The sequence below is a fragment of the Anneissia japonica genome, unplaced genomic scaffold (assembly GCF_011630105.1).
Source record: "Anneissia japonica isolate Jap-2015-1 unplaced genomic scaffold, ASM1163010v1 scaffold287593_len981703_cov172, whole genome shotgun sequence".
NCBI classification, from domain to species: Eukaryota; Metazoa; Echinodermata; class Crinoidea; order Comatulida; family Comatulidae; genus Anneissia; species Anneissia japonica.
Window position 1 is genome coordinate 627,866 of NW_022726550.1, and position 11,294 is coordinate 639,159.

Sequence of the window (11,294 nt, forward strand, 5' to 3'; positions counted from 1 at the left end):
TATTTCTTTTCACTTTCCATTCTAGCTTTTATAATGTCTAATAATATGTTCATATGGGCTTCTGCTAATATAAGCGAAGACAAATACAACCAGCACATGTATGGCTGTGTCGATTGGAATTGCTACAACATCAGAACAACACCTTCCTATTGCTGGGACTGTTTACCTGGATGTTGCGAAATGGGTGACATGTCTAGTCACAAGGACAGAAACATAAGGGTATGGATCAATCAGTTAAATTAAATTTATTTATTTTATTGCTTCAAATGTGTATCTAGTCTGGAAATGGGGGGGGGGGGTGTGAAGGTGAAGTGGGGGTTGCGATGATTAAGGGATGGGTCACCAGCTTCCAAAATAAGGTACTTTGAAAAGTTTCAATGGGGGTTAGGGGACAACTGTGGAAGTGCAAGCTTTTTGGTGGATGTGTGCCCCACCCCTAGATATGCCACTGCATCTCGGGCCTGTGTATGGAGAAATAAAGCACTGAAACGAACGACAAAATTATGCTACAGTAGTAGCTATGTATCATGGGATAAGGACATATGACCCACATATTATCTAAACTAGACCATTATAATAACCAGGCTGTAGCTACTCGAGATCACCTTCCTGACCCTAACTCATTCTCACATACACTACACAATCTTATAAAGAGGCCTAAGCCACTACCTGTTACCTGTTGGTGTCCTCTGCTCAAAGCAGGTTGGCTACCATGGATTTCCATTCCCCTCTACACCGTGCTGCCCTTACACATTGCCAATACCTCATCCCACACCATTCCTTGATGTTATCCATCCACATAGTCCTTGGTCTAACTCTGCCCCTACTTCCTTCCATCTTCCCTTCCAATAGTGTTCTTTGCAGTGCCTCTTTTCTGACCAGATGGCCAAGCTATTCCAGTCATTCTTCTTTTTATTATTTTGATTAGTATCCTTTTTGTATTCATTCTTCTTAGTACTCTTGTATTTCTAATTTTGTTTTTCCATGTAATATTCAGGAGCCTCCAAAAAGGCCAATAAGAGGAAAATATATATTCTAAATACCATAAAAGACAATGAGGGTAAAGGGAGTGGTTGAGTGGCCAGTTGATCCTTTCCACCATCTTTTTTAACATAAGTATATAACTACAACCAGATACCTATTTACACTCATGGGTGGAGAGAGACAAATATAGTTATAAGTACTTTTTCCAAGAACACAAGCGAAATGCACAGGGAAGGTTCGAACCTCCAACCTCGCAGTTGAAGGACCGAAACTCAACAACCAATAAAAGGAAATAACCTCTGAAAATGCCTATGACATCATACCGTAATTTGCGAAGTATCTTCTTCAACTTTAGAATGTACTTCATTTAAGATTTAGATTAAAAAGTAATGGAAAGATTTTGACATTGGGAAACACCTAGCTCCAGTCAGTGAGTTAAATATTAGTTGCTTGAATATCTAAGCTAAATGAATTATTACTATTTTTTAAATACTGTACTACAAAACAGGTTTTGCTGGATTCATTGTGAGATTATTTGCTTGAATATCTAAGAGTTAATCTAAAATGAATTATTACTATTTTTTAAATACTCTACTACAAAACAGGTTTTGCTGGACTCATTCATTGTGGGATTTGGCGTTTTCGAAGCACTAATCTGCATGGTGACCTTTGGCCTTTCTTTTTGTCAACTGAGTTGTTACTTTTGTTGTCAGGGCTCGAACTGCAACTGTTGTCAAACTAAGGTTTGTTTCTTTGTTTTTATGTATCTTATACAGTAATACAAAAATTATAATAATTTTAACAAGGTATGTTCATATTAAACATAAAAAAGATGATGACGACGATAATAATTTAAACAAGACGAACCACAAGCAGATCCTTATCAATGTGCAGACTGAACTTACAGTAGATGTGATGATTTCATTATGGTAACTGTGACTGAAGTTATGTTGAGACGGCCTTACGCCTAAAGTAAAGTTTACAACAGCCGTAAAATTTTATGCGCATGTTATTTCTGATGAGTGTCCACACGATGCTTACCCAGGGCATAATGTTCTTTTTATTCAAAGCTAGTTCAAAGCTTAGAAGTAACTATGCACATTTTCAGGAAGTGATAATCAACACTTTCGTTGTCTCTCAACAGTTATTTTGCACACAAATTCTTCATAAGTAAACAATTATGAAAATATTGTGTGTACATCACCGGAAATGTTATTTTGGCATTCATTTGTAGGTATTTATTTTTTGAAAAAAATCGAGGTCAAAATAAATTTGAAGTAAGTGCATGTACACATCGCTACTCAAAGCGTGTATTCCTTTACATTTCTTGTGTACATGTACGTAGCACACACACCTGCTGCTTTGACTGCTCAGGAGTAAATAGTCTGCAGCAATGTTGAAGAGCGTCTTCACGGGCACTACCCAGGGCTTACGACAAGTAAACTGCCACTTCAAAGCTTAACACTCGCTTGTCAGAACGTACCTTGAGAAAATGGTAGGAGTGGCTATTAGTGGCTCACTTAAAATAAACAGCAAGTACATTTACAAAATATCTAATTTAAGTTTTTTTTTTAAAGAATAATGAACAATACCAGATGGTTGTGGGCCCCAATGGTAGTGTGATGATGTTACCTGTACCAAGAGCAGCACATGGTATGCCGATGATGGTACAAAACCAGCCGATGATGGTGCAGCACCAACCTATGATGCTTCCCAACCAACTTATTGCTGCTCAGAACCAACAAGTAGGAGCTCAAACCTCTGGACCAGAAGAACAACAAGTACATGGTGCACAACAACCAGCCGTCCAGGTACAGGGGCAACCAATGTCGCTCCAGAGTTCTGGCCAGCTAATGATGGTAGGTGGACAGGGACAACCAATGATGCTTCCAGCTCAGGGGCAACCAATGATGGTACATCAAAGTCAGGGGCAACCAATGATCGTCCAAGCTCAGGGGCAACCAATGATGGTACATCAAGGTCAGGGGCAACCAGTGTTTCAACAGCCAATGTTTGTGCAAGGTGTGGGGCAAGTAGGTATGGTTCAAGAACAGGGACAGCCAACCAATCAGACAGTCATGATTCCTGGACAAAGTCAGCCACTTCAAACGGTGACCCAAGCTCAGATTCCGAACCCTGAGCAACAGATACAAGCTACTGGAGAACCTGATGACAATGGAGATGCAATGACATTGGTAGCTGGACAAGATGCTGGCAGCATCTCAAACCCAAACTGTGTAAATGTCCCATTTTTGTAAAGCACGATGACGATTTAATTTTCATCATCCTTATTAGGCCTAAAAAAATTGTTTGTTTGCCCTGCAGCGCCTGCCCCTAGCTCACGGAAAAGTAGGGGCGGTGTTTTTAAAAAAAGTTTTTTTTTTCTTTCGATTTTTTGTTCACAAATTTTAAAAAGTGATCACCATTCTAGACCTAAATTCATTGCAAAATATCGATTATCGGTTATTTTTCAGTCTGATGTATATCCTTTGAAAAACAAATAGCGAAATGTAAAAATGTGAATTTTGGTGACGGGAGAAAAAAAAACTAAAAAAAAAAACCTTTTTTGTGCCCGTCCCTCCTATACAATTTTCAGCATTAAAGGGCAAACAAACAATTTATTTTTTTAGGCCTTATATTCAAAATTATCTCAAATGCTGTTCTTATGATATACTCAGTATGCTGGTTTAGTGTTATTTAGATGAAAAAATTATATAAATATACAGAATTCTAATATTGTGCTATCTATGAAAGTGTTTTAAACATGTGTTTAGTGTTGTAATTGCCAAATTCCTTTGGATAGCCTAGTATACTGGTAAAATAATTTGATAGAGGATTATATCTGATTATAAAGTGTTTTATTGAAATACAGTTAAAATTACTTTGAGTATACCACCGTTTTTTGGTGTAGGTTATAAAAATTGTGAATGCGGAACGAAATTGCGATGTTCCGAAATTCCTGAATCCGCCACTGTTAATAATAGTAATGAAAAAAATTTGATTGGTATTTGTATTTTTAACGAGTGTATATATTCAGTGTATGCTAAATATACCATGGTAATATTTTATCTAGTTTTTTTGGGTTGATATTATAAACATTTGCAGAGAGAAAAAAGCAGAATCGATTATTGAGGAGAGAGTGAAAAGAAAAATGATGTGTGCAGATCAGTTTACATACGGCAGCTGATAAAAAAAAATATATGTTCTATGTTGTTTTAGGGATTCAGTGTATGCATTCCCATTATAAAGTCAAGTACAGTATTTAGACTGATGACACACAAATCATTCTTCCTGCTCTTTGAAGCTTGCCAATATTATATCTATTATATTTTTTTAAACAATATATGTGATATTCTCTTTTTTATAATTTATATTCTTGCATGTTTCGTGGCTGGGAGACTAATAAAATTGTGAAGAAGTGTTTAATATTTTTTATAAGGTAAAGTTCGGAAATAACTTGCGACCAGTACACCAGGATAACCCCTACTCTTTTCTAATGTATATATATACACACCCACCCCCCCCCATGTCTGAATCAGGGCCGGTGGAACTTTTTTCAAAGTTGGGGACGGGGGAAGGGCCCCCACTAGTAAGATAAATAGGAATATGAATGGGTTTAATTTTAGAGGGGGTGGGGGACACAATTTTTCACAAGAAACACACATACACAAAATTAAGTATTTTTTTGTGTCCGGGGTTCTCCCCCGAGAAAATGTAGATTTCGAAATGACTGGAAATGAGCTTTCCAGACTTCAGAATTGTCTTTTAATGACTTTTATGTCCTTCAAAATTCAAGGTTTTCCTTCTTGAAAACGGTCAGGTTTTTTTCATTCTTCATTCTTGTTACAGTAAATAGGCCTGTGTACATGTGTGTACCGTTATACATACTTTGCATACGTATTCTTTTTTCCATGAATCAATGAACCCCAAAAATAAATGGGGGTCGGGGAGTCATTCCCTAGAAAATGTTGATTCCTAGACGGCGAGAAATGAGCTTTCCCGACTTCTAATTTTGTATTCAAGGTCTTTATTATTTATTCAGATAAAAATATAAACTAAAAATTGCAGACAGTCAATAAAAGAGTATATATAAGTGTACTGCAATACTTGCTTAAAAATTTAAAAACAGAACACCAAAATTCCAGACATTCGCAAAACAAACGTTAAAAAAACAATAGATAAAAAGCACAGCACCAGACAAATAGAAAATATTAAAATGATAAAAATGGAAGAAATAAAAAAATGCATATAAAAAACACATTAATTTAAAAATGAATTGAACTTTTTTATTGTTACAAAGAGAAAAAAAATCAGCTCACGGGTCCCGAAAATGTGGGTCTAGAATTCTTTTATTATTTTTTTTTTTCTTTTTAGCCGAAGGGAGAGGGTTTAGGACCCCTGATCCCCTCACATCCGCCAATGTGAATTGCAAAAATATTTAACTCGGTCGGGGACTAGATAAACACTCTCTTTCCCTTCCCTCTTCTCTTTCTTCCCTCTTTCTTTTCTTGCATTTTATTCCGATCATACAAAAATCTCCATAGACATTATATATTTTGTGCCAAAAAGTGGAGGCCTAGGCCCCGGCCCCCCGGTTCCGCCACCCATGTGAATAGATGATGTGTACTATCTTTAGGCCTATTTTAGTGAACAACCATATAATGTAGACGAAGTATTTCAACTACTGTAAGTAAATTTAGGCATCAGTATAGGACGTGTAGTCCTCTGAACACGTTGCAGTAGTTGAATGACTTGGAAAGCAGATCGAAACGGATTTACATGGAAAGTTTAAATACACCCGGAATGTCTACCCGAAATCAAGTACGTAGGCCTACTTGACACAAAATTAATTGAAAGTATGAATTCAACCACGTGATGTTTACACAGACATAATGGCTCAAGTCAATAAAACTGATTACCGGAACTTAAAGCAATTGCGAAATAGGAAATAATGGAAAGCAAGCCTTGCTCATGACTGACGCTGCTAGTCTTAAACTGCGGTGGTGGACCTTTCTTATCTTTCCACTATAGTATTGAGTGAATTCGGAAATTCGATGGCCTTGAAAATGAGAAAATTATTAAAATCTATAAAACCTATAATGCCAAGCATAGGGCTCGTGATCGTGGTATCCTGACCATTAAAAATTAGCAGACGCACTGGGAAGCGTTGTTCACGGCATTTGACTGCAGTGAAAAATGATTCTCCCATCATTAATGGAACAGGCCCACGTCATGCTTGGCTGATTAGTTTTGATTTACATTTCGCAAGTCTAGTGCCATACGCAGCAAAAGTCCGTTTCTAGTGCCTGTCTCTTATACACATCTAGATGTGTATAAGAGACAGGCTTATGTGGGTTAAATTAGAACTTCATTTTGGGAAACCAGATCTACATTTTGAGAAATTTACGCCTACGTTTTGATAAATTAGACATTGAATTTTGCAATTACATTTTGATTTTTGCTGCCTATGGCACCCCATACATTCCCACAGCCGCTCAATTTTTTCATTTGACCCAATGTCAAAGGTTATATTTTATTTATTTGCGCCGAATGTAAATACTACGCCGAATGTAAATGCACCGAATGGTAAAAGAGCCGAATGTAAATGCGCCGAATGGTGAAAGGGCCGAATGAAAATGCGCCGAATGGTAAAAGAGCCGAACGTAATGGTAAAAGGGCCGAATGAAAATGCGCCGAATGGTAAAAGAGCCGAACGTAATGGTAAAAGGGCCAAATGAAAATGTGCCGAATGGTGAAAGAGCCGAACGTAATGGTAAAAGGACCGAATGTAAATGCGCCGAATGGTAAAAGAGCCGAACGTAATGGTAAAAGGGCCGAATGTAAATGCGCCGAATGTTAAGCTGTTACCGAAGGCAGCGATGGCGTTCCATAGGGCTGAGGCGGTATTGACCATCTGTCTGTGCAAGTTTCTCCCTTCACCCCGCCCTCTATTTCTCCTGCTTTACTGTAGGTCCCTATACAATAATACTCAAATGAATGAAAATTTAAATAAGATATTACAAATTATGGATTTTAGAAATCCATTAAAAAGGCCCTCAAAATGCTAATTAAGTTAGAGCTGTCAGAAGATTCGCCCCAACCTCGCGGGGATCCATAGTCCACTCCGATTGCAAAACCACCTCCCCATCGAAAATCCTGCCTACGGGTACCTGCTTGCTATGCAAGTTAAACACCTGTATTAAGTACAACACTGGATGATATATTGTTATGAATACAAAAATAAACAAGTTGGTAAATCACACGACATTTAAACAGGGTAAAAGTTCAGATTAGACTAATGAATAAAAAATATTAATCATAGGTAACTTTCTGAATAATTTCAATAACAATTTTATTCGATGAACCTTATAATCGGCTGGTAATAAATTGTCTATACAGTACCATTGTTAGCAAAAACCTTTTTATCTCTATGGTTGGAAATTATTGATTCATTTATTGAGCTATTCAGAATTTTTAATCTAAATTTGGCGATTTTCTCTACTCTGGGTTGATCAAGCGTTACGAATGATATATATATTCATAAACCTCATGTGACCGCCCGGATAAGTGACAACTATGTAACGGTAGCAGGTCAAAACGGCAATAAACAAAACGGCAATGATAAGCACCAAAACGGAATGACAAGACTGTATACTGTATGTTTTTGAATGCAAGCGCCACTGGGCGCGGACTGCAGTTTATAGTTTTCTGTATCGTTTTGAAATTGTCCCGATAGGCAAATCGAATATTGTCATGTTTTAATGTTTAATCGCTTTTTTTTTTCTTGTTTTTTGTTTTGTTTTGTTTTGTTTTTTTTTTTTTTTTTTTTTTTTTTTTTTTTTTTTTATGACGAATTATTTAGATTAGATGCTTCATTTTGTCTATAATGCGTCATTTTGTCTCATGAATAATAATATAATAATTATAAATGTTAAGAAGAATACACAAATTTAATTGGGCAATGTTAAGTTAGGATTTTTGCAAGTTGTACAGTTTTGTCATTTTTTTAGTTGTTATATTGCATATTCTTGATGTGTTTTTTTTTTTGCTTGTGGTCAATTTAATTGGCATACTTGATGTTTTTGTCCTTCCAAGCAAAACAATTATTTTCATGAGATTTATTTTAAATTCATGACGAATAAAGTCAGGGCCGTCGGAACCGTACCGGTCGCACCGGCTTTAGCCGGTCCACTTTTTTCTCAATTATGATTTTTTGAATAATATACCGATGCCAAATTACATGAATTTATTATTAATGTTTGCATCATATTGTCTTCTTTATGCACCGGTACATATTTAACAAAATTACACCATGCGCTTGTTTTTATTTTGCCTATGAACATTTCAATTATTTTGACAATATTTAATTTTAGTAAGATTTATTTTGAAAATGTTCAGAGGTATAAATATATAATAACAATTAACTAATTAAAAAATGTTGGGGTTGGAGTCTGTCCTTTCCTTCATTCCAGCTAGGGCTCGCTTCCGTTCAGTGTGCATACTATAACGCCACAACCATCGTCAGCGACATCATCATCATCATCATCATCATCATCATCGTTATCACTATCATCACCGTTCATAGTTCTTATTGTCCTCTCATCATCACCATCAACAATCAATGTAGGTATATTGCGAAATGATAACTTGTTCAAAATTCAATTTCTTTTCAGTACTGTACCATAATTAAATTAATTTAGTTAATCATAATTATTACATATTTTTTCTGGGCACCCAAGTAAACAAGGTTTCCACGGGGACCACTGTAAAACCTTTTCACAAAAACCTCTGGATCGACGTGTATACCTCCTGTCTGCCATACATAAACTACGGTAAATGTTAAAGTGTATCGGTACGTATAAGGTCTAACAGAAGCGAACACAGAACTTAATTTAGAACACTTTTAACAATTTAAGTGATAGTAACCTCATCTAAGCGTTATCAATTATTTAATAAATGCTTCAGGCGCTCGAAATCACGGAATTCTTTGTAGGCCTATTCCCAAATCGCATAACATATTGCATCCTGTGTATTCATAACACGTTTTTAATTAATCGCATCTGTTCATGTTTATATTTCAAAGATACCCTGCACGTTGTGTAAATATAGTCACTGTTATTCATTCTTCATTATGTACAGGCCTGATTATATATGCATTCCTGTCCTTGCACCTTATTTATTAATGAAGGAATAAGCAACATTCTTCTTGGATCTCTTCACTAAGACTACATATATTTCGGATAGTAAGTGCCTTTTTAGATACGGTACATTATTAGTTTTAATCTTACTTATCTTAGCCATCCTGGCGTTGCGAACAAAATAACGCCGCCGAATAAAAAAAATGCCTATGAAGAATAACGAACATAAACTCGCGAGAATACTGGACGTAATTTGCGATCCGTCTTCTGGGCATTCAGAGCCTGGTGCTGCGCTTCAGTCCCCCCCCCCATCTAGATGTGTGCCTCCTCCCAACCATGATGGAGGTGGGTGGATATGCTCTCAGAGGCCCGGATTAACTTTAAAATCCTGTATCATGGGGTTAGCGGTCAAACAACTACATATTTTAGCGCCCAACCGCCACCCCCACCCCGCTATTTTATAGGCCTATTAGCCTAATGGCCAAAACTTGCAAAATGCTTCCGACGGCTATATGATCTTATTTACCGTATATTTTAATGTTATTTATTATTATTTTTTTATTATTATTAATATTAATATTATTATTGTTGTTCGTTGTTGTCGTTCTTTGGCATTTTTTACTTCTATGACAATTTAGTCTAATTTTTACCATATTTAATCGTTTGTACACTTTCATGTTTTAATAACTGGTTTATTATTTTTACTTTTATGACATTTAGCCTCATTTTTACCGTATTATCGTGTAGGCCTACAATTTGTCTAATTGGTTTTATGTAGGGCCACATTGAAAATATGTTTTAATTCTTAAAAAAAACTTAGACCATTTTGGTTTACTGCCGTTTTGACTATAGGCCAATTGCTGGTTGGTCTTGCCGTTTTGACTTATTGGCGTTTTGGTCCATTGCCGTTCTGGGCAAAAATGTTGCCGTTTTGGTTTTTTGCCGTTTTTGGTCATTGCCGTTTTGACTTATTGCCGTTTTGGTTTATTGCCGTTCTGACCAGAAACCATTGTAACTCAGAAACATTGTAACAAAAGACAAACAGACGGTAAGTTTCTGTAAATCATTAACTGTCAGTGCTATTTATTCGTAGTCATTCGCCTATCGTGGTGATTGTAATTGTTTACACCAGAGAGTTGTTATGTTGTGATCGACAGTGTGTTGTTTTGTGTGCGAACAATAGGCCTTCTATGACATCGTCCTATTCTATAGTTATTGGCCTGTACCTTGGCTAGGCATGGCAAGGTGGTACAAAAAGAGAGTTGTAGTAGGTCGTCCACAGGCAGGCACGATCATTTTCACAGCTATAATAAGTTAGCCAACAACATTTTACTGGCATAATGACCGCAGGCCCGTACGCAGGATTTTCGATGGGGAGGTGCGATTTTGCGACCGAAGCGGACCTTTTAGGATGGGCGACCGCCTAGGGATCCCCGTGGGGGGGGGGGTGCAAATCCCGGAAGCACCGACAAATTATCATTTTAAGGGCCTTTTATAATGGATTTGTAAAACCTATAATTCGTAATATTCTATATAAATTTCCATTCCATTTTGGGTATTATATAGGGACATAAAGCATGGTTTCCAGGACCAGAAGGAACTTTTTTTACAGATAGATGGTCATGAATACCAATACCATAGCCCCACCATGGTTGGGGCTGAGGTAAGAACCCCCTCAGCCCCACCATGGATGGGGCTGAGGTAAGAAAACTTGTGATTATGGCACTCTCAAACAAAATTTAATTATGATTTTTTTTTTTCCATTTCTTTTATAATTTTAGGGAGCTCTCCCTCCCCCACCCCCTAATCCACCACTGTGAAGTTGTAACTTTTATGTAATTTACATCTGTAGGTCTACAGATGACATGGGTCAATTTCCAACAGATTTAAAAATCAATGGTTAGAAGAGCGGGCAAAAAAAATGTAATGCATACTAGGCCTATAGCATTTCGCGATAATTAGGAATGATTTTAATGAAATAATAGGTTTTAAAAAGTGGACTTTTTGAAAATTGGTGGTCCAAGGGCAGAGACCTGGAGACCTGGTTTAATTTTTGAGAAAAGCCCCAGCAGGCTCTGACAAAATAGCATTTTGAGGGTCTTATATAATGGATTTCTCGAACATATAATTTGTGAATATTTTATTTAAATTTTCATTAATTTGGGTATTTTG

The 11,294-nt window shown here is 36.7% G+C and overlaps 2 protein-coding genes across 2 annotated transcripts in view; both read left to right on the forward strand.

Moving 5' to 3' along the window:
- On the forward strand, window positions 1–4,490 carry LOC117113257 (putative uncharacterized protein DDB_G0271606). The gene is made up of 3 exons (XM_033256555.1): window positions 1–219; window positions 1,590–1,727; window positions 2,562–4,490. Exons 1-3 carry the CDS (start codon window positions 34–36, stop codon window positions 3,240–3,242), a joined length of 1,005 nt encoding a protein of 334 aa, XP_033112446.1. The 5' UTR covers window positions 1–33; the 3' UTR covers window positions 3,243–4,490.
- A 5,854-nt stretch (window positions 4,491–10,344) lies between these two features.
- LOC117113231 overlaps window positions 10,345–11,294 on the forward strand; it is a 20,039-nt gene continuing 19,089 nt past the window's right edge. Inside the window, exon 1 of the mRNA XM_033256520.1 lies at window positions 10,345–10,408. Within this exon, the coding sequence (XP_033112411.1) occupies window positions 10,360–10,408 (49 nt within the window). The 5' untranslated portion in view covers window positions 10,345–10,359. The remainder of the gene's footprint in view (window positions 10,409–11,294) is intronic.

What these genes read in the sequence shown, in the direction of transcription:
- LOC117113257 (XM_033256555.1), top strand. Translation starts at nt 34, where the DNA reads ATGTCTAATAATATGTTCATATGGGCTTCTGCTAATATAAGCGAAGAC. An exon ending in ACAAGGACAGAAACATAAGG is followed by an intron (nt 220 to 1,589) that starts GTATGGATCAAT and finishes ACTACAAAACAG; the next exon opens with GTTTTGCTGGACTCATTCAT. An exon ending in GCAACTGTTGTCAAACTAAG is followed by an intron (nt 1,728 to 2,561) that starts GTTTGTTTCTTT and finishes TTTTTTTTAAAG; the next exon opens with AATAATGAACAATACCAGAT.